This window comes from Podarcis tiliguerta, assembly GCF_965153285.1.
Source record: "Podarcis tiliguerta genome assembly, chromosome: 1".
NCBI classification, from domain to species: domain Eukaryota; kingdom Metazoa; phylum Chordata; class Lepidosauria; order Squamata; family Lacertidae; genus Podarcis; species Podarcis tiliguerta.
Genome location: NC_139534.1, coordinates 67,924,801 through 67,948,331, shown reverse-complemented (window position 1 = coordinate 67,948,331; position 23,531 = coordinate 67,924,801). Strand labels below are relative to the sequence as shown.

Below are 23,531 nucleotides of genomic sequence, written 5' to 3'. Positions count from 1 at the left end.
GGCTTCCTGCTGCTGCCGCGCCGCTGCTGCACGATTTCTGTTTTCACCCTGAAGCAAAGTTCTTAACCCGAGGTACTATTTCTGGGTTAGCGGAGTCTGTAACCTGAAGGGTATGTAACCTGAAGTGTATGTAACCCGAGGTACCACTGTAGTAAGGCAAGGAAGAGCCGGAGGGGGGAATACTTCACAGGCCCCAGGATTGCAGCCTAATGGAACCTAGCTACCTTTAATTCCATGAAACTCTCACGAAATGCAGTGGGACTTACGCTCAAGTTAACTGGAGGAATTTAATGTCCTGCTAAGTTTATCATTCCATCAGGGAAAGCAATTCAACTTCTCAGATGGAATGGTCTCACTTCTCCCCCCCCCCCCCCGCCCCGTTCTGGGGATTCTCCTAACTCCACCAAAGCCATTGGGTTCATGAGGAGGAAAACCCTTTTGTGCAAGTGGAAGTCCTTGCAAAGGAATAGGATAGGAAGTCTGAGATGTAGCAGAGCCAACCTGTCAGAGAACATAATTCTGGGGTAGAAAGATGGGACTAGTGGTCAGGCTTAGAAGGAAGATTCTTCTGCAGTTGCCCTCACAGTTTCTAGGTTATGTTAGACATATGTATAGGAGGACTAAGGAAGTTATAGTACAGCACAGTACCAGTTAACAAAAACAGGGGTGAGCTAATGCTTTTGTCATATATGGCTTCTTGTTTTGTATCATTAAAAAGTTTTAATTCAGGAGCACCACATGGGTGTAAGACTTTGCATAACAGATAAACTTATATTTAGCAATGAGTACTCCATTATAAGTCAAGTTGATCTCTGGATGGGCTTAAGGCTTGAACACAGGTCTCTCAAGTCCAAACCTGCTATGCACCCACCTCTTCCAACTCTCCCTATACAGACACATCCTAAGAAACAGGTCTGGGAGGTTTGCAGCTCGTTACTTTAAGGCTTGTTTTCTTATAAACTAACATTAAATATAGACACAGCTGTAGTGGTCCTCCAATACTGCTTGACTTCATTCTCCATTTTAGTGCCTAAAGCCCATAATTTTCTAAACTGGGACTCTAAAAACATAACCTGTATTTTCTGTACTACTGAAAGACCAGCACACTCTGCTGCTAAGCAAGCAGCCCAGTTATCAACTGATATAATTATAGCTGTGACAGCTTCAATACCACAAAAGTCAAATGCTAGTTTATTTCTGTACTTTGTTGCTTCTTTTGGGTAGGGATGGTTAGTGAGAGACGCAGAGTGTGTAGACAAGGGGAAATTACAAAAGTACCATTTTCAGAACTGAGACATTGTTCACTATTCAGATTGCTGCAATTATAGTACACGGTACTTTTTAGTGTCTATCATATTAAATTAAGTTCTTGCTAAATGACAGAGATTTAAAAGGTACCATTTACAGTGACTTCTGCAAAAAAGCCCAACCCAGCTTCATACTGAATAAATGAAATTCTGTAATGTGTAGTGATGACTCATTTTTTTATTGCAACAGTGTTGAACTTATTGATAATAGCTGTTCTTATCAGGAGAGCGGAAGTATTTACAGCTGCTAATCTTACTGAGTTCACAATTCAGTATTATTTCTGAAACAAGATAAGCAAAGACCCATACAAGTTTCCAGACTGACACTGAAAAAAATCTGTCAAGTTGTCATGTCTGTAAGAGGACGGGCAGCATGTGAGGTTTCATGCGTGGCATGTGAAACACATCATAGGTTAATAATGGATTGGTGTATTCTCTGGTTCTAATCCAAAGTGAAGAAGGAAGGGATGATCCTAGTTTGCCAGCCTAAATGATAATGCCAATCATTTTCATCTTATAATGCCAATATAATTATATATTTCATTATATATTTTTAGGTGCCAGGAAAACATTCCTCTTCAACCAGGCCTTTGGCTGATTAATATTCCTTCAGCCATTCTTTTTTTTCTTTCCCTTTAATATTTTATTTATCATTTTTTATTTTACAACAAATAAAGTTACAAATTTTAAAACATACAAATTAAGTTGACTTCTACCTCCTCTCCTTCTATGGTTCCTTTCCTTTTCTCCATTCTTCTAGATATTCAATTTTTTCTGTATTTACTTACGTTTATTTCAAAAATTCCTTACAGTTATACTTTAACATCCTTTTGAATATGTCTGTGGGGAGGTGGGTTATTGTTGTTTTTGTTTTAATTATTTATTTGTATTTTTATCTTGTTATTTTATTCTTTGAACCACCCTGAGATCTTGTGATGGAGGGCAGTATATAAATAAAATAAAATAAAATAACACATAAAAAACATTTAACAAAACTAGATTGCTATGTAGTGTACATGCAGACCTGGCAAAAAAAAATTAGATTATTTCTGCTGTTCCTGATTTTTTAAAAGTATTATTTTTTCCACGTATACTCACATACCTAAATTCATTACACAGCCCAAACATATTACATATTTCACAGCTTTCCCCAGCTAGTCTTAAATTTCCAAAGGTGCGTGTAATAACATAGAAACGTCATTCTCACCTTGAATCCACTCCTGCCTCTTCTTCTTATCAGAGGCACTAATCTCAAAACATTTCTCTAAGCTTTTTATAAGAAAGAGACATTTCTTTCCATCTTTGTCAGGCAAAGCCTAATTATAGAAAAATAATAATTTCCTTTTAAATAATAATACAATAACAACACAATATATCAGTGGATACACAAAAGTTTGCAAATATGTATCTTCTAGTAAAAGTTAGCTCAGAAGAATCAAACAGAGAAAAATGCACACCCAAGAACCAGATATATATATTCATAATAATAAAATATATGGACACCATTCCCTGCTTGTGTATAAATAAGCATTAATAAATAACATTGTTGTTGTTGTTTGGTCGTTTAGTCGTGTCCGACTCTTCATGACCACATGGACCAGAGCACACCAGGCACACCTGTCTTCATAAATAAATAAATAACATTTGTCTAAAAACAGTCTGCTAGTAAAAATTTAGGGAAATTTTTTTCTCCTGTTTTCTGTAATGGAACATGGAATAATAACATGGTAATCTATTGACAAAGTTTGAGAATAGTAGGCTATTGGCCTGTACCTTTGAGCATCTTCACACTATAGCTATAACTTCTCAGTGACCAAGGCTGGGCACAAGCACAAGCATGACCACTAAGCAGAATATTTCTACAGAAACAGTTATTTTTTCTGTTCTGGGCAGCCCAACCCTGACATACTGAAGTCTGCCATGGAGACTGCAATAGCCCCACAGTCACTGAGCTAAGTGTACGGCAGGGGACCAAAAGAAAGACTGCATGCATTGGGTGCCCTTGGTAAGACGCATCCAACCCCCAAAGCAGCCTTTGCAGGGACATGTGCTAGCACAACAAACACTACTTGCTCATCTCATAGATAACACCTATGATTCGCTACAACCAAAGTGATTAACTTTGCTTATGGCAATAACGAAACTGGAGCAACGTAACAGAGGCACCTGCTCCTGATATTCTCTTTCCTATGTCAGTAGGACTGCAGGAAGCTTCTTTGCCCAGCAATGGGTTTACAACCATTTCGTGATTAATATTCATAGCTATTAATGCATTTTTTTACACCTATGCTAAACGGCTGAGCACGTTACTATCATTAGTTCTTGCTGGTTTCATACACACTCGTTCCTAAAGCCTATCACCCTAACCCAACATTTCCTCACACAAACAGCATAGTTCCAAGCAGTGAAGATCTGCAATACACATAAAAGTCTACCTCCCCCCATTGGAATTAATAGAGCAGCCCACTCCAGCAAGAGATCTGTGTCCTCTTTATGTGTTTCTCTATACTGGGATGTAACCATACAGATGGTGACTATTCTGTTAAATATTCCACTATGCTGATAGTTAATAAAAGAAAAAGCTAATTTATTTATTTATTTAAAAAATATATAGCGCAATTTCATAAAAGAGTATCAAATGAGTTTACATACAAAAAATGCATAAAACCATACAGTAAAAACCATGTGAAAGAAGTTAAAAGCAGACAGCAATTAGCCATTGCGGAAAGATGTATTCTCAATTGCCTGCATAGAAAAGTTGAAAAGTTGAAATTACATTGCCTTCTATCCTCTGTGGGGGGAGGGGGGCAGGCATTCCAGGGTGTACTTTTACATTGCATGCATTTTTTTTACCTCTACAGTACAGTTGCCATCCAGTATAATCTCTCCTCTTTTGTCTTTTAGGTCTTCACTAACATAGTACGATATAATACTGGGTTTTAAAACAAACCAACGTTCTGTCCAGTTTTTCCTTTTGTGGCCCTTCTTCCACATATATCCCTGTAAAATAGAAATGGCTCGTTTAAATTATTTTAGCATTAGAATTTCTGACTTAATAGTTCTGAAGCGAAATCCAAATGTAATTAATACATTTTTTTTATTTCAACAGACATGGATCAGGTCCTTTAAAATATTTTTTCCCTATTAGTTCAAAGATAAATTTATGAACCCATTTTATGAAAAAGCATCAAATTAATTTCAGTTTTAAACCTGTCTTGGTTAGGAAGAAAATATTTCAACTATGCTGCTGAAACTTAAAAACTGCCAAGAACAATAGCAACCACCCTGCATAACTGAAGGAACATTGCTTAGTACCAAAACCAATAGGAATCAAATTGATTTAAAAAACTGGAAGTGTGTACAGTTTTCATATAAGCTTCCATTCAATGACCCATCCAGGTCATTACTTCACTACATCAGTCTCTGAAAAGACTATACATATGTACAGCTACGTTTCCTTCAGCTATAATATACACATACCATTTACAATTTATAGAGCAAATGTCAACAGTATTGCCACCATGATCCAGGCAATCTCCCCCCAAAAAGCTCTACAACTTTGGCCGATGGCAGGTGTTGGCGCGGTTTAAAATATTGATTTATTAATTTGGGGTTCAAAAAAGTAGAAGTCATCTTATACATGGGGGCATCTTACACAGAAAAATAAGGTAGTTAGAAAACATTACATTATCTCACACAACACACTAGCAGGAAACTTATACAATCTGTACAATAATACCCTCCACATTTTTTCAGCAACTCCATGCCAAATAATTAATTCAGATGTTTTTTGAAGAGGGTATTGATATAGATAATGTGGAAATCAAGAACTGCAAAAGTGGAATATTTCCTGGCTTCCAAACCTACTTTGAAATAAGCCATAGATGTGAAAGAATAATCTATGGTTTGTGCATGACCTGCAAACCAAGACAAAACTGTGCTGTCTGATCATAATCTGTATTGCAAGTGCAAACCATGGTTTGTTTGTTCAGATGAAGTGTGAGCACCCAAGACTCCTAAAGCCATCAGTGGCTACTAGCCAAAATTTGTTTATTTAATTTGCAATATTTACAGACTGCTTTTCTACATAAATGGTCTCAATCAATCAATCAATCAATAACACAATGCATCAGTCACATAATATGGTATTTAAAACAATAAAAATGGGCCTAATACTGCGATGGCATTTTAAGTAATGGCTATATTCTAGCTCTACTGTCAGAGGCTGTATGCCTCTAAATACAAGTTGCTGGGAACTGCAAGATAGGTGAGCCCCCTTGCATTCAGGTTCTGCTTGTGGGCTTCCCTTGGGCATCTTGTGAGAACAGGAAGCTGGATTAAGATGAGCCTTTGGCCAAATTTAAGAGGACCCTTCTTATGTTTGTAGGGTTTGACGCCACATCTGAGCCACCACAACCTTGCATGATGCAAACATTACACTTCACAGAAACCATACTGTCTCCCGCAGATGTGCACAATCTAGCATGGGCTCAGTTCAACATGCATGTATGTGCATGCACTCAGTAAGTATATAAAAGCACATGTGGTTGAGGCCCACAAGACTTCATTAGCAATCCAAAGGTACTTACTTAACTGCTCCACATCTCATTTCCAAGCTTACAACTGTGACAAAGGCTCAGCAGAGGAGAATATATTTTCTCCTCCTTTAGTTACAGGACGTTCATTTTATTTATTTATATTTATTTTGCCCTTACCACATTTGGGTCCTAACTATGAATACAGTTGTCAAAATAGCTCTACTGTACATGTAGAAAGCAGGGACACCTACCTGTTGGATTTATCCACTTTGGGTAAAGCTATTCAAAATGGTAGCACACAGAAAGAGAGAGAAATGCAAGTTTAAAGAACAGAGCAATTCTATTATTTATGCAATCATATAATCTGCTGACTTTATAGACTACATTGACAAGATATATTATGTAAGGGCAGCGAGTCATATCTATGATTGGCAAGTGCTAGAGGGGAATCTAGAATCATATAAACCCAAGAGAAAGGACTTCCTGGTTTATTTTGAAGAAGTTTGTAGGGAGATCTTGCTTGGAACATGTGCTACTCTAATTTTCCCCCCTGTAGATTCAGGTGATGAAAGAATGACTGCTTAGCATATTTTGAATGGACTTCCTGGTTTGTTTTTAAACTTGCTCCACCCCACCCTGGTCTACCTTAGCAGAAATTGTTTCCCAGAGAAAACAACAGAGAAAATCCAGGATTTTAATGTAGCTGTGACAGGGCAGTAGCATATCAACCAAACAGCCTTTCAAAGTAGCCCAGGGTTGCTGTACAATTATACTGATGGGGAAGATGGGTTGCATAGAAAGAGGGGGGAGGAGAGGGAGAATGACAACCCAACAGTGTAGTCCAATGTTGTTATCTGGTCCCTTTGACTTTTTTAAATAAGGGAAATGTAGCTGAAGCCAACAATCCTAGGGCGAAGTTGTCCATGCTGGCATAAAGACTTAAATAGGTACATTCACATGGAAGGCTCAAATCCTTTTTGCTCAAAACAAGAGAAAAAGTTGGCTGTTTGACCTGTGCCAATGACATCACAGTAGCTATTATGAGGTACAATTAAACAATATTAATAACAACTATTCTTAGAATCTACTGCTTGCTTTTTAATTATTTAACCCTGAATTTATTCAACCATGGACATCTGAACCTAGGTTCTTGTAAATCTTAAAAACACTTGACTCACACACTTGACTCACACTAAACTTAACACCCTAGTGGTGTTTTGTTCAAGCCAGCTCCCCCCACCCCCACTCTCCTGCACCTGCACCTCTGAGAAGGTTCTTGCTTCCTCTTTATCTCCCCACATGGCTGCATGTTTCAAGTCATATTCAAACTTGAGGCACCACAACTAAGCAGCAGAAGGCTTTAAAAAGTACAACACTTTTCTTTAGAATTCATGTTCAAGACGACAAGCCTGAAGAAATTCATGTTGAATATATTACACAAAGATGAAAATATGGTAATCACGCATGTTAACTATTAGCAAGTCTCCCATCACCCAAATCACTGGACTGTGATATAAGGGATAATGTAAGCACCTAAATGAGTTGTATTCTTATTCTCAAGCTCTGTTTAGAAACACTGTGTTACAATGCATGGGTATGAGAAATACCGTGGTGCATTCTCTGATTACACCAAAGGAAAACAGAAATTAATACTTGGCAGATAATCCAAGATACTGAGAATCTTAACTTCCATTAAAACATAAAGTAGTAGTAGTAGTAAGCTTCTGTATCTCAAAGCCACAAAAATGTGATTTGACATTCTGATTAATTCTCAGAAGCTGTAAGAGAGACAGTGGAGGATTTTCACTGATTTAGTCCCTTTGATGACCAGCAGAAGCAGAATAAAGTTATGCAAAATTGTTGTTGTTGTGTAGTCATTTAGTCGTGTCCGACTCTTCGTGACCCCATGGACCAGAGCACGCCAGGCACTCCTGTCTTCCACTGTCTCCCACAGTTTGCTCAAACTCATTTTAGTAGCTTCGAGAACACTGTCCAACCATCTCATCCTCTGTCGTCCCCTTCTCCTTGTGCCCTCAATCTTTCCCAACATCAGGGTCTTTTCCAGGGAGTCTTCTCTTCTCATGAGGTGGCCAAAGTATTGGAGCCTCAGCTTCACGATCTGTCCTTCCAGTGAGCACACAGGACTGATTTCCTTAAGAATGGATAGGTTTGATCTTCTTGCAGTCCATGGGACTCTCAAGAGTCTCCTTCAGCACCATAATTCAAAAGCATCAATCCTTCAGCGATCAGCCTTCTTTATGGTCCAGCTCTCACTTCCATACATTACTACTGGGAAAACCATAGCTTTAACTATATGGACCATGCAAAATAGAAACATCTAAATTATTTTTATACAGATTGCAGAATCTGTCTTATCATAATGTAAAATTTGACAACCTTGGTGCAACATTTTGTGATTTAGTCAAAAATTCACATATTTATCTGTATAAATTATGTATACCAACATGGTCAGCACTTGCATGAAGATCTTACCTGTTTCAATACATCTAATATAAGTTCGTTGAAGACTTCATTAATTGCCATAGATACCGTTTGCCTATCCATCCCTTTGCTAAATCGACCACTTCCAATCAGTTCAATCAATTCCCAAGCCGAAAGACCTTCCCAGCTGGTATCGAGGCTGATCTTGTAATGTTCAAACTGTTCTTGATGCCAGCCTAATCCCATGACTTCTGTCAGCTTCTTAAGCAAGTATTCAATCTGTACAAAAAAAGACAACACAGATTCTGAACAAACCATCTATACGAAAACAAAAAAGATCAGTGACTCTTCCTACACCGTTGCTGTCAGCTTTGTCAACACAGCACAGTGTATCCATATCACCAAAAGATTCGTGCTCTACATTTCAGAGTGTGCAAAAATGAAGGAGATGAATGCTATATACTTTAGGAATAAAAGAGCATGAAAGCAATCCTAAGGTGCAGCTGTTGTCCAAGGTAACAAACTGCTGTATTCCTGAACACAAAGAGTTGCAAATATGGAGGACTATAGAAAATGCTGGTCTCTTTCTTTTTAGAAAACCTGTTGTTGTGATCCACAGCCCATCAGAAAAAGCCAGAAGAGTTTGGGGAAGGAAGTGTGTGTGTGTACTATTATGTTCTAATTTTACTGCCAAGACAATGTTGCTCATAAAGATTATTTCTACAACTACTTCAATGAAACAGCAAATGCAGAAAAACAGCCAGTTTAGGCATAGCTGGACAAAGAACATTCGGATACTGTACTTGAAACAACAATTTCCTACCTCTTCTGGTACAATGACTAGTGGATATTTGTCCTCAGACAGGAAATTGAAGATGACCCACACTTTAAAAGCATCATCATCAGAAAGGAGCAAGGTATTTCTTGCAAGGTTTTTTCTGGCACACAAAGTCCAACACATTTTATTGAATTCAATTTTGTCAAAGTTTCCTTGAACCTAGTAGAAGCAAAGCAGTGTTAATGATTTAAAGATACCCAGTGAGGAATAACAGCAGCAAGATGCCCTAACACCTGCAGAAAGAAAAAAAGTTCGCAAAAGAGACCCAAAGCTAAAACAAAACATTGATTTGGTGGGCCTCCTCAAATGCCCCATAGCAGTCGCACCACCACAGAGAATGCTCTGCCAAAGTAATATATATCACACCTCCTCTGCTTGCTCAGGACAAGTAACGGTTGTGCAGGGTAAGAAGTGCTGGATTTACATACAGGCTGAACAGGCTGCAGCCCAGGGCCTCATAATCTAGGGGCAACTCGGTGTCTTGCCAATTTGTGTTGTTGTTTTTTAACAGGCAGCTTTTACTATCTAAGCCTAGTTGCTTTGTAACATTAAACACGTGACATATGAGTTCTGACCGTTCTGACTTTGTGTATAGTGTAATGTTATAGCTATGATCCCCCTATGAATGTTCTGTGTGAATGTCTTCATTAATTCCATATTTTTGTAAATATGGTTATAAATTTATAAACAATCTTGTACTAATGCTAAAATTTCAGCCCATGTTCTACTTTCATTGAGTAGATAAAGAAGAGAACAAGGTTTTGTTGCTCATGATCAGAGGCTATTAAGTCTGGACTTCCCAAGGTCTTCTAGCCCATAGGTCTAGCTTTAATTGGGACCTATGGGGAAACACTTGAGTGACAGACTTTGCAGTGGTCTCTCTATTCCACTTTTATTCTGCTGCTGGTCCTTAATAGGCTACAGGGTGGAGAATCCAAACTTGTGCACATAGTGAGCTCATTACCAGCCTGTCTTTAAAATAGGACAGGGTGAAGCTGAGCCAGTTGTACAAACTGGGCAGAGAATGCCTATGCTAGTTCTGGCTACAGGAAAATCTCTCTTAAAACATGGGTTTTAAGGGCAACTGTGCAAAACTGTTGACATGGCAGCGGCATGGCAATCATGGTTGTTGCTACCCTTATGCTCCCCAACCCAGCCTGAATTGCCAAGTGGAATAGCCTGCAGTTCAGTCTTCAAAGAGTAGATAGTTAAAACCATGAGCCTTCGGGACATGGCATCTTTTGATTTAGCACAGCTTATTGTTAATTAGGGGTTTCAGCTATTCAAAATCCTTACTCTAGTAAAAGGAATGTCTGCTGCTCTTTGCTTCTTTTTGCCTGGGCATTTGTCCACGCTCCCTTGGTTCAACAATGTAGACTTTGTTAAAGGGCAACTCGGTCTCCACAATGAGCTAGAGAAATAATTCATTTGCAATCAGGACCACAAGAGGAAGTGTTCTGAGAGCTTGGCCGGTGTGGTCAATAAGATTTACACGGGATATGTACAGCAGAATAACAGATTTCCTGTGGAGCCAAGAGCTCATTGTTTTTTCTTGCACAGATAGCCATTACTTCTCACAGGAAAGTGATATCTGGAGTAATCTATGAATGGGCACCAGTTGCGGGGGGGAAAACAACAGAACAATATACTGAATACAGCCAGCCAGAGTTTCCAGTTTTCTACCAAAAGAATCAGGAGGAGGCGGGGAAGTATAGAAGACCTGCTAAAACGTTACTTGGCCCTTTGTATACAAAATGCCAGTGTTCATCGCCTGAGAATGCTACCCATATCTACCAAACATGTCAAAACCATAAAGATGCAATGCCCAAAGGTGATTAATCCTAAAACCACTGGAGTGACAATTAAACAAACAAAAAAAAAATGTTTTCAAATAAGTGCAACTTGTGTTCAGAAACAGGCTGCGTGGCCAATTAGCAGGAAGAGGTGAAGTTAAGTGGCAGAATGCAAGCCTTGCATCTCAAAGGTCCAAGGTTCATTCTTAGCATCTCTGGTTATAAGGGACTACGGAAGCAGAGCTGGTAAAAACTTTTGTCCAAGATCAGACAGAGTTGGGGAGTTGACTATCGTTCTATGACACACAGAAGTTTAAAGGTTCTGTTTCTGGTATCAAATGGTCGTGAGTGTGTGCATTTAAGGATTTTTGGCTGCAAGGTTGGGAAAGACACCTGCCCGTCACAGTAAATTCTGGACTAAACAAGCCCATCTCCTGATCCTGTAAATCACCAGCTCTCTTGGGTGGAGGGAGGTGGGTGTAATTCAGCATTTTGCATGATGCCCACTTGAGAGCTGCATAGCTGACAGTGTGTGAGGGGGAAGGAAGAGGAAGGAAACAATACTACAGTTTCCTCTGCATCTTGATAGCTAAACAAGAAGCTGATGTCAATCGAGACACTGAGAAAGTCATCACTGCCTTTCAGAAAATCCAGAAATCAGTGAAACAGAACCATTAAAATGAAATGAAACAGACTTCTAAAAGTTCTCACTGCAGTCAAACGTAACTGCAGTTACCAACCAGAAAGTTGACCTTCCTTGGGTTTCCTCCACTCAAGAACATTGCCTTTAGTTCAGTGTCATTAAATTGTACCTAATTTATTTGCAGGTCTGTCTCTATTCTCCAGACTTTCCCACACTAATTTTTGAGGGGAGGGGGGGAACAGGTTTTGTAGGTTTCAAAAAAATATTTTCATTCTCATTTAAAAAGAAAAAGTCAAATCAATATTGGTAAGCTACAACACCAGACATGTTCATGATTACAAGATGCTTATAGCATGTCTGGGACTCTTTTTTTAGCCTATCAATAAATTTACCTGTACAGCAGTTGGATTTGAGTTGCTTCACACATGGCAGAAATTAGCACATGTGTACCTGGATTCCACATCTAACACACACTCTCTTTTCACAGTTTATGTTACTTTTTCTTTTCTGAATTGTATTCAAGAATCTGGAGAAGAGCTGTGTCTTTCTTTGCATGTTCATTCTTTTTACTGATATGTAGCAATTATATTTGAAATTGGGGAGAGTGAAGAAATTCAGGACAGTATTTATACACAGAACTGGAGGCACATACCTTTTCCAAGATGAATCTGTTTAAATAAGGCATATAACCCTGATTTGAAACAGGGCCTTCATCATCATCCCTAAAGTGCTCTTCTAAGGCTACTGGGTCATGTGGGACATTCAGCAATGTACACAAGTTGTGAGAAAGGACCTAAAAAAAACCCCAAGTGAGAAAATCAATGAGAATGCAACAATATACAGCAAAACCATACACATCAGTCAATTTGATGATAGAATATGTTTTCAGTTGCAGAACTGGTAGTATTAAATACATCATCTTCCATCTACAATGCTAAAAAACTAATGAAGCAGCCATGTTCTAACTTAAGGGGGGGGGGAATAGAGAGCCAAATTTGGGTTCTCCACCCTCTTATTCCTGGGTTATTGGCAACATACTTTAATCCCCCCCCAAAAAAACACACACCACGCAGCCCATTCTTAATAGGATCACACACAAATATACTTGACCTCTCTGAGATTAAATAAAAGAAAATGCAGAGCATGCTGATTTAGAAGCAGGTGGGATTATATTTGTTGGCATCCTTCAAGCTCACAAAATCCCCAGTAGTCCACTTCACAATATCACAGGTTATACAGACCTGCTGTACTACGGATTAGTTGGCAATGTACTTCCTTATATTTATTGTGGATGCATTTCCTCCTCTAAGCTGAAACTTCCAGGTGATTATCAGTTTCAGAGCAGTGGCAGACCTTGGGGTTTCAAATTCCAGCAACGTTTGGCACCCCGTCTCTCACCTTCCATTCTGCATCAGTTGTGGCGCCTCCCCCCTCGAGGCACCACCAAGGCTGCATGCCCAGTGCGACCAAACCAGTCACGCTCCCCTAAATCCCCCTCTGTTCAGAGAGGTGCTGTTTCCAAGTTCTGCTCTCCCCACCCCACTTTGGCCTAATTCTCACTAAGCAGCAGAGATATGGTAATGAGCCTGTGTCTCAACTGAAGCACTTCAGACTGCAGCTGAAGAGTCACATGCTGGAATGCTTCCTCATGAATGAAGATATTAAACACTGAAATCGACCACATGCGAGGGACGGCTCCACAATAACCCTTCACCCAACTCTCTGTATAAATTTCTTTTTTAAAAAAAATAATGAAAATTTCAGTCATGCAAGTCCACACCTGCTGTCTGGTGACTGTCATGTGAATTTCCACACCTGCTGTGTGCAAGGTCAGACACCTGTTGGGACTATGAATAAGGAAGTAACCATGCTACTTCAGACCACAGGCGGAGTTTGCAATAAATGAGCATAGCAAGAAGACAGATACTCTAAACCAGGGGTCGGCAAAATTTTTCAGCAGGGGGCCGGTCCACTGTCCCTCAGACCTTGTGGGGGGCCGGGTGGCAGCAGGATGATGAGCGGTGCACAAAAGGGCTGCAGAGCGGGGCTGCTTTAAATGGCAGCTGCTTGAGAGGGGTACTCAGCCAACCAGAGTTCCTGTGTCTTGCGAGAGGCAGGGGCTGGCGGCAGAGATGATGAGCGGCACACAAAAGGTCTCCAGAGAGGGACTGCTTTAAATGGCAGCTGCTCGAGTGATTACGCTGCTGCTGCTGGCACCAATCAAAGCCCAGACCCCTTCCTCCTTCACAGGGCGGGGACAAGCCAGGAGGAGGCAGGGAGGAGGCACTGCCGCAGTGTGGGGGGGGGATTGCACAGCCCAAACAATCAGAATCAGATCCACACCGATCCACGCGGCGATTCCCGGACTGTCCACGTGCCGGATCCAGAAGGCAATTGGGCCAGATCCGGCCCCTGGGCCTTAGTTTGCCAACCCATGCTCTAAACCTCTGTCTGCAGGGTATGGTCTGAAAGCATACAAGGCCCTAACCAGCTGAAGGTAAGCAAGTCTGGTCAGTACCTTGGATGAGTGAGTGCTACCACCTTGGGTTCCATGACAGAAGAAAGTTGGGATATAAATGGGGAGGGGAGGGGATACCAATATAATTAACTTAGCTGAGCTGTAATCTGCTGCTTAAAAAGTGGCTTTTGGAGCAAGATGCTAATAACATAAATAAGAAACTAGTAAGCCACTTGTCTGTTTGTTTGTTTTAAAAAATAAACTAAATAATTGCAGCAAGGGCTTTTGTCAGATGCTGGAATAACACATTGGAATCTTGGTATCAAAAGGGTCTGGCAAGGAGGACTTCTGGAAAAACTTGCAAGCAAAATGAAAATATTAAGGGGACTAAGGTAAACAAGATACTTCTGTTAGAACCTGGTGAGACTTTATTGACTATACCAATAGAAGAGATACAGGAAGAGAACCTTTGTGGACTTCACAGTGAAGAAGATATTGTTCTTCCTTCTTGTAATATAATACAAATGTAACAGACACATGACATAAATTTATTTGCATAGGTGTATTTCCTGTTTATGTATGCATTTATATTAAACTGTTTTTAAACAAAAAGCTTAATTGGGATATTAGGAAGTTCAGCCTCTCTCAAAAGGGAATAATTTTTTTGCCAATAATTATTTTTCTAGGGTTCACATGGTTGCTAAGTAACTTTCCACAATTTCACAATCTGCCTTAATGGCACAACCTTCATGTTAAAAACTTAGGCCATCAGCCAAGATGTTCCAAATTCCAAACATTATCTATTAACTACTGAATAGGTTCCCAGTGTGCACCTCAGCCTCCATGCACAACTAACCTGCTAACTTTTTCTGAGGTTTCTTTCATCCTTACCTACAAGAGCAAGGGCAGCAAGCTTAGCATGCCAATGTACAAGTCTGAGAAGCACTCTGAGATACCACCAAACAAGGTGCAACCACAGAGCTCATACAAGTCCTTCTTTCATCCTCTTTCTCCTCACACATACTCATGACAGTTGCCAGATTACTGCCACCATAGTAGATTTACTTTTGGAGATGGAGTTTTAAAAAGTAGTAATGTGAATCAGCTTCAGAATCCAGCAGTGCAAGTCCTCATTAACCAGACCACATTTATAGCCAAGCTCCTTGGGTGACATCATATGCATAAGGGTGTGTTTTAGAAAAGCAGCCCTGTTTTGGGGAAGCTTTTAATGTTTAATAGGTTATTGTATTTTAATGTTCTGTTGGAAGCTGCCCAGAGTGGCTGGGAAGGCCCAGCTAGATGGGAGGGTATAAATAAATTGTTGTTGTTGTTGTTGTTGTTGTTTTCTTTCAATTCATGGGGAGGAATTTCAGCTTGCCAGACAGAGTTATTCCCCCCTCTCCTCTCTCCACACAATGTTCTGGGGGTGCTCCCAACCACCCCAGAACCAATTTGGGGGAACACATGAGGAGAGGGGGAAAACCCATTGCACAAGCAGAAGTCCTTTTGAAGACCTTCCACTGATAGGACTCCTTAGCTGAATCCTGCCCATTGCATTTTATTTCTAGGTGTTTCGTTCATTCCAAGTGACATATAAAGTACAATAATACCAAGTTCCACAATGCCATGGAGCACTGCAAGATGTGTTATTTCCTTAATAAGCTTCTTGCCAAATGTAATCAACTTTCTACTAGCAGAACTTCCTCCTTCCTTGTGTCTCACTGAGTCTAATAATTATTCGCTTTGAATGAATTGCATGATTCTTGTTAGCAAGTCAGGTTTCAACCTTAAAATTAGAGAAACATTAATAAGGCGTAATAGCGCTGGGATGAAAAACCGACAGGGTACCTATGAAGACTATACAGTAATAAGCAATCTATAATTCCATCCAGAAGAGAGATGCTGTGATTTTACTATGTTGATGTCTGAAAATGCAAAAACAGTAACTGAACAAAACTTATAACAGTATTCTAGAAGGACAATTAAATAAATATACTAAGCCCCATCAACCCTACATGATGTGACTTCATCATAAAGCAGTGCAAGAGCTGGTGTGATGCAGACAACCTTAACTGAGAAGCATCTTAATTCTCCAACTCCTTGCTTAAACGGCAGGGTTTTTTCCTCAAGGACTGTCAACATGAAAAGCAGGAGAAAATTTACACTATAGCTTCACACAGACATTGGATATACCAGGACCCCATTGTACTAACTAGAGGCTATTCAGAGTTGCTCTGAATGTTACAAGTACTGTATGAGGAAAGAACAGAAAACACAAACACTTTCTGTTCCCTACACTTCTCCATAATGCCCCAAATACAACACATCATGTCTCCCCTTGCACTAAGGTGAGCACGCACCTGATGCAGGGACAGCTTGCATCTCTCACTGTTTAGGCAGGTGGGTGGCAAGATATAAACATTCTGTTTGGGACATTACAGAGAAGTACAAGGAACAAGAAGAGCAAGGTGTTTGCACTTCTCTTGGTCAGTCTATCTACACCACAATGTCCAAAGCCACTTCCAAATTCCAAGGCAACAATTTCAGCATATGCAAACTAAGTACATGAGTTTTTGACCGGGTTGAGGATCTGTAACTCCAGACATTACGCAAAATGTTCCAAATGTTTTTTCAGTGCAAAATGTTTCAAATGTTGGCACTATTCTGCCCAAGAACAGTTGCACAGAACAGGACCAAACACCACACAAGTAAATCAAAATACCACACACAGGAAGAGCTGGTGGGGTTCTGTTTTCCCTTACAAATGCAGATAAGATTTCAGAAATAATCATGTTTGCTCTCACAGCTCCGCAGCATACCAAGTCCCCTCAGTTTCATTGTACAGCTAGAAAGACTGCTCTGAGCTATTGACAGGGTTCAGTTTGGCCATCAGCAGCACAGACTACAGCTGGCCCAGTAATCAGCACAATGACCTACTGTCTGAAGCATCCCACAGGTGTAGAGCCCTATTCAAAACATTTTTCAGAGCTGGCTTAACCAGAGGAATTTAGGGCCAAAAATGTCTGATGGAGTGTGCCCAAATTCATAGATCAAAGTTCCACAAACTGTGTGAGAGTTCTGTGGAGAACACTCCTCGGAGTATGTGGCAAGAAAAAGAACAGGCCCTCTTCACTACTTCTCCTGTTTGTACTTGAATAAGAGAGCAGTATAGAATCTCTGCCTCCCCAACATTGGCAGGCTCCACACAGAGCTGGAACAAAGCCAATTCTTTTATTTGGGTGCCTGAATGTTGTGGGCCACTGGGGTAGAAAGAAAAGTGTTGGCTACAACAAGCAACTAAAGTGGGAGGGAGCAGTATTTGAGGCATTCTTATGGTGCAAAAGATAAAATCAAGTTTGTTAGCTATGAAACACAAAAATGGAAGAACTGTGATAGCAAAACAGTACATATTAATCAGCTCCATTACAATTGTGCCTGGCAGCCCCAATCGTGGCCTGGGATAGCCTGGACTACGTGCTGTACATCTACAAAGCACAGAAAGATGTACAAAAATAATCACCAATTATTGTCCATTAATATTTCAAGAGACGTCAGAGAGACAACAGGATTCTAGGGTGCAAATTTATGCTTCAGACCAAGAGCTGTTCACGTTGGATCTTTAGCCTGACATAACTACTCATATAATAATTTTTTAATGGAAAAGGTTCCCTTCCCAAGTAACTTTCCTCAGATAGTTTGCCTTTGCTTCAGAGCAGCCTGCTACCCAACTTCAGTGTTTAGAACAGCAGGCTACAGGGGAGAAAAAACCATTGTTCAGTGGCAGAACACATGCTCTGTTTGTATGCAGAAGGCCCTGGGTTCAACTCCTGCCATCTCCAGTTAGAAGAATCAGGTAAAAGGTGGTGGAGAAGTCATCTGTCTGATACTCTGGAGAGCTGCTGCTGGTAAGAGTAAGTAATACTTAGCTAGACGATTAAACAGCCAGACCTGGTAAAACTGTTTCTTCCTAAACTGTTCCAGAAACCCGAGTCCAGTCCTACCACCGGAAATAAATGAATTATGAAGCAGACAACAACAAGTAATATTAGAGAATATTCTAAAGGAAGACATTTTGGTATCTGAAGCAGAAAAGACAAACAGACTTTTACAAGGTGGTAAATATAGGCACAAAAATAGAAAGCTGTCTTACGCAGTGCCAAACCACTAGCCCATTCAGCTCAGTTTTGTCTACAGCGAGTGGCAGCAGTGGTTCTCCATGATTTCAGACTGGAAGTCTTCTCACAGTCCTAGCTGAAGATAAGCAGGATTGAATCTGGGACCTTCTGCATGCAACGCAGATGCTCTGTCTCACAGCTACAGCCCTTCTCAAGTTGATAATTAGCTACACTGCTTAAATTTTATGCCCTTTAGCAGTATGCCAAAGTCTGCCACCTAAAGCAAGCCTTCTCACCCCACCTAACCACCCAAGGGATTAACTGAAACAATCAAACCATACATCTGGTACTGAAGTGATTTGGACCATAATCCAATAATACTTTTTAGATGTGCCTAATAAATTTATCTGCAGCCACTTCTAAAGCAGTTGCTCTAGTTCCACTACATTAAATGGGTTATTGGTACTGCCTAGGTTCGAGCAGATCGTACTCATGACTGCAGCATGGTGAACGATCTGTGAGATGACACATGGCAAAGCTAGTCACACAACACTGCACAGTTCCACTGAACCTACTATGACAGACAGTCAACACACCAGTAGGGTTGTGTCAAATGGCCCTGACTGGCATGGCTCACAGAAAATGTAACGCATCAGGTGTAAATGTTATACTAGTCAAGTTAACCCATCCTCTTGAATTGGCTGAGATACAGGGCAGCCAAACAAAAGAGCAACTCTGACTTAATTACATCTTTATTAAGACACTTGACAAAAAAATAAGCAACCATTTACTTCCCTTTCAAGATTTGTCATAAAAAATATTGCTTGATCAACACTATCTAGTAGCTTTAAAACCGACTGGTCTGAGTAATAAAATTATTTTATCGACGATGAGCCTTTTATGAAGTGGGCCAAACAGCTTTTGAGTCTCACCACATCTGCTTGCTTTCAAGACACCAACTCAGCCCTCCTGGAGTTCCTTCTTTGATGGGCATGAAAACCCTCATCTTGGGCACCAAAGCAGTTTAAACAAATCATCTCGTTAAAGCAAAACCTTCGCTAACCTGTTCTGCAAGGAGCTCAAATGACAACCGCAGCGAAGTATTGCAGGGCTGGCACCCTCCCTGTGGCTGAGAGGCTGTTACTTTACATTCCCTGAGAGACCCTTGCAGAGGGCCACTACCTCAGTCAGTGGTAGAGCATCCTACTTGCAGAAGGCCCTCCTGCCCTGTTCAAGCATCTCCAGGTGGGGCTGGGGCAGACTCCCACCTGAAGAGCCAGTCAGCCTGATGGGCCTGACTCAGTATAAGGCAGCTTCCTGTGCTCCTAAATAGGAAAGTGCTTCTCCTTCCTTGCTTCTGAAACGGAGAAACTGAGCCCAGAGTAGCTCTGAACAATGAGGGTTGCCAAGTCCAGGTCCTGAGGAGGAAAACCCTGTTACCTATATTAATTCACCAAGGGAGCTTTTACCCATGTTAATAATGCTGCAATGGGTGGTCATCTCACCAGATTTGGAGGAGGTGAGCACTTTGCTCCCTTAGACCAAGAAAGGGGACCGCCTGTTTTGCAAGACAGGCCGGGGGATTTGGGGGGGTGGGACCCTGCTCTTTGCCCTCCCTTTCTATTCAGTTTCCAGAAGCGCTCTCCGAGGTGTCGCGTCTGGAGAGCCCCGCTCAACCACCCAGTTTTTGCCACGCCAGCCAGCCAGTCAGTCGTTCCTTCCTCTCTTTCTCTCTCTCCCCGCTGACCCGCCACTTCCCCCCGGGCCAGCCGCCTAGAGCGCTCCGTAAAAAGGGAAGTGCCTCGCCGCCAGGAAGGCAGAAAGCGTCGGCCACCGACAGCCCAGGAGGCAGGAGGCGCAGCCCTGGCTGGAGCCCTCCCGGCGCCCTGGAGGCAGGAGGGCCTGGCTGCCTCCCTCCTGACTTGCCTTGAGCTGCGACTTGGAGACTTTGCCGCTCCTGTCCAAGTCGAGGGCGGTGAAAGCGTGCCAGATCGGCTTGAGCAGCTCGTCCTTCGGGCTCCCCATGGCCCGCCAGCTGCAGCGACTCCGCGGCGCTCGCTCCCGCCTCCTCGCGCCTCTCTCTCCCGGCTGCCGAGACACGGCTGGCCGCCTCGACCTGCCCACCCGTAACCGCGCCCAGCGGCCAACCCCGACGCCGCCTTGCCAGGGCCGGGCGAAGGAGGGCGGCGCGCGAGAGAGCGCACGGCCTGCAGGCTGCGTCCGCTTCGCGAGAGGGCGCCTCTGCCGCCGCGCTCAGGAGCCCTCGGGGCGGGGAGGGCGCTGCTTTTCCTAATCGCTGCCGGACCTTCCAGAGCCTGGCGTCTAAAAGTGGACCCCGGCCTTGTCTCTGATCGTGGGCGGGGCTGAATCTCCAAGCCGGAGAGGTCAGGTCCTCCTCGGGGTTGCAAGACGCAGAAGTGCCCTCCCCCCTCGCGCGGAATCAGAATTACTCCGCGGCGAGGCTCAGAGTTTGTTGTTGTTGTTTAGTCGTTTAGTCGGGTCCGACTCTTCGTGGCCCCATGGACCAGAGCACGCCAGGCACTCCTTTCTTTGTCCATGGAGTTTTCTTGGCAGGGATACTGGAGTGGCTTGCCGGTTCCTGCTCCAGGTGGATCACGTTTGGTCAAAACTCTCCACTATGACCTGTCCATCTGGGTGGCCCTACACGGCATAGCTCATAGCTTCTCTGAGTTATTCAAGCCCCTTCGCCACGGCAAGGCGGTAATCCATGAAGGGGAGTCTCAGAGTTACTTCCACGTAAATGGGCTTAGAACTGCAGCCTTCGAACAACAAAATGACTTGCACTCAGTGGCGTAGCGTGGGGGGTGCAGGGGGGGCCGACCGAACCGGGCGCAACATCTGGGGGTTAGGGTTAGGGGACGCAAATTACTTGCCTTGCCCCGGGTGCTGACAACCCACGCTACGCCACTGCTTGCACTGCTTGGCAGGTTTTGAATAAACATCCACAAATTTATTAGTAGACTTTATGACAGACAAGGCAATGATATGTACAATTTTTAACATGTAGAGAATGATATGTACAAAGAAATCAGAGAGGGGAGCTGAGGGAAGTCCTTAGGGGGTAGGGAAGGGGGGAATAAAAAAAGGGGAAATGTAATTGGTTATTTCGATTAATAAACTGTTTTGTTAAAACTGTTTAATAAAAATATATTTTTAAAAAAGGAACTGCAGCCTTCGCTGAGCTGAGGGCTTCCGGGGATGATCTCAAAAGCTTTGCCTCCGCTGATATTATCAACATTTCTCTTTTCTGAAAAACTAGCAAGGATGTGGAAAGTGGAAACAATCTGATGCTGGAAGAGAGGCAGTATTCTGACCTCTCTTCCCTCTGTCAGCTTGACTGTACAGGGTGGATTTTTATTACAAAATACTTTATCTTTCTTTTGTTGTGTGTATGACTGCTTTTTTATAGGTAAAAGTACCCCTGACCGTCAGGTCCAGTCGGGGACGACTCTGGGGTTGCACGCTCATCTCACTCTATAGGCTGAGGGAGCCGGCGTTTGTCCGCAGACAGCTTCTGGGTCATGTGGCCAGCATGACTAAGCCACTTCTGGTGAATCTATTGTCATATTCACCTATTGTGCTTTAGATGTGAGAATAAGATCCCACTTGTTGTTTAGGATTTTCCCAATATGTTTCTAATTAACATATTTTTTCTATCACTGCTCTAGACATAACAGTGATATCCATTCTTAACTTGAAACTGTTCTTCACCTGAGGTACCACTTTAGCTAATGGGGCCTCCCGCTGCTGCCATGTGATTTCTGTTCTCATTCTGAGGTAAAATTAAAAAGGGTGTGCTTGCATTTCTGTAAACATACAGCAGAGATGTGGAGATTCCAAGTACAAATATATTTTGTCTTTAATGAGGTGCACTATCAACATAGTTTGTGAATGTTTTAATTTAACACAAATCTTTTGCGCATTCAGACTTACCATCTGAAAATTCAGAAATATGTTCTGCAAATCCAGCTTATAGTTATTTCCAACCAAACAGGATAATGGTGCTTTTAGGCAGTAGCAGGGAAATTGCCTCACCATCTCCTAACGTGACTCATACCTTTAAAAGGAAGCATTCAATAGACTCTGCCTGGTTCAGCAGAGAAGGTTACCATGACCTTTCCCGTAAAAGCTTCATGACTCTTTGTTTAGCCAATTAATAAATATTTTTGCAGCTAGACACTACACAATTGAAAATGTAGGCTGCAGTCCTACTGAGCACACTTACCGAGGGTGTACAGATGAGGAAATCGGACTGGTAGATAACTTTTTCCCCCAGCTTGGTTTATCATCCAGGAAAGTGTCAATCACCATCCTGAAGTGATTGTCACTCAGATTAAGTCTTCTTGCAAGATGTCTTATTGCTTGAACTTTTATTTACTTCTCTTAGCTTCTACACAGATGAAATTAAGTTTAAGCAATATTGAAATAATCTGGCAGCGCAGCCTAAACTTGAAAGGAATATGTCCTGTTTGTTTGTTTGTTTATTTGTTAAGACTTTAACAATTTGAAACCTGGATATTTAAAGGGCTTCTCCCACAATACTAGGCACCTACTGATATTATTGTCAGAGGGCCTGCTTCAAGTTCCATTGCCACCAGAAGCCAAATTTGCTAGGGCATAAAACAAGACTTTCAGCTGCAGCACCCATAGAGTGGATCGTTCTACACTGGCAAGGCCTGGCTGGCCCTCTTTTTATTCTGGTGTGCTTCCCAAAGCATTTTGTTTTACCACACCTTTCATTTTATTTTGTTTTCCCATCCTCTGGGGTTTTAATATCTGGATTTCTGATTAGTCTTGATTGCATTATGGATTGCTTAGTGTGTTGACTGATGCTGTCAGCTGCCATGGTGGCCCCATGAGGGGCTGAATGGTGGGACAGAAATATTTTAATTACCGTATATTTTGCCCTATAGGACGCACTTTTTCCCCTCCAAAAATGAAGGGGAAATGTGTGTGTGTCCTATGGGGCAAATGCAGGCTTTCGATGAAGCCTGGAGAGCGAAGGGGTGCGCACCGACCCCTCTCGCTCTCCAGGCTTCAGAAAGCTATCTGCTAGCTGTGGGAGACGCAGCTCTCCCACGGTTAGCAGAGAGCTTGCCTGCACCCAGAAGCTTGGGGTGCGCTGAGCACGCCCCAAGCTTCAGGCTTCGCGCAGTGCTCCGCTAGCCGTGGGACTTCAAGCCGCGCGACTTCGAGCAGCTCTCCCACGGCTTGCGGATAGCAGCCTATTCTGGGGGCTAGGGTCGGGGGAAGCTCGGGCTTCCCCCACCCCAGCCCTGCACCTGGGGGGGAAATAATTTTTTCCCCTTTCTTTCCCCCCCAAAAAACTAGGTGCGTCCTAGGGCCCGGTGCGTCCTATAGGGCGAAAAATACGGT

General features: G+C 42.2%; 1 protein-coding gene across 1 annotated transcript in view; it reads right to left on the bottom strand.

The window, feature by feature from the left end:
- SWAP70 (switching B cell complex subunit SWAP70) overlaps positions 1-20,937 on the bottom strand; it is a 37,477-nt gene extending 16,540 nt beyond the window's left edge. The window contains exons 1-6 of the mRNA XM_083408040.1: positions 20,061-20,937; positions 12,214-12,354; positions 9,111-9,284; positions 8,339-8,566; positions 4,161-4,307; positions 2,515-2,623 (exon numbers count right to left, since the gene is read on the bottom strand). Of these exons, the coding sequence (XP_083264166.1) occupies positions 2,515-2,623; positions 4,161-4,307; positions 8,339-8,566; positions 9,111-9,284; positions 12,214-12,354; positions 20,061-20,159 (898 nt within the window). The 5' untranslated portion in view covers positions 20,160-20,937. The remainder of the gene's footprint in view (positions 1-2,514; positions 2,624-4,160; positions 4,308-8,338; positions 8,567-9,110; positions 9,285-12,213; positions 12,355-20,060) is intronic.
- Between the last annotated feature and the right edge of the window lie 2,594 nt (positions 20,938-23,531).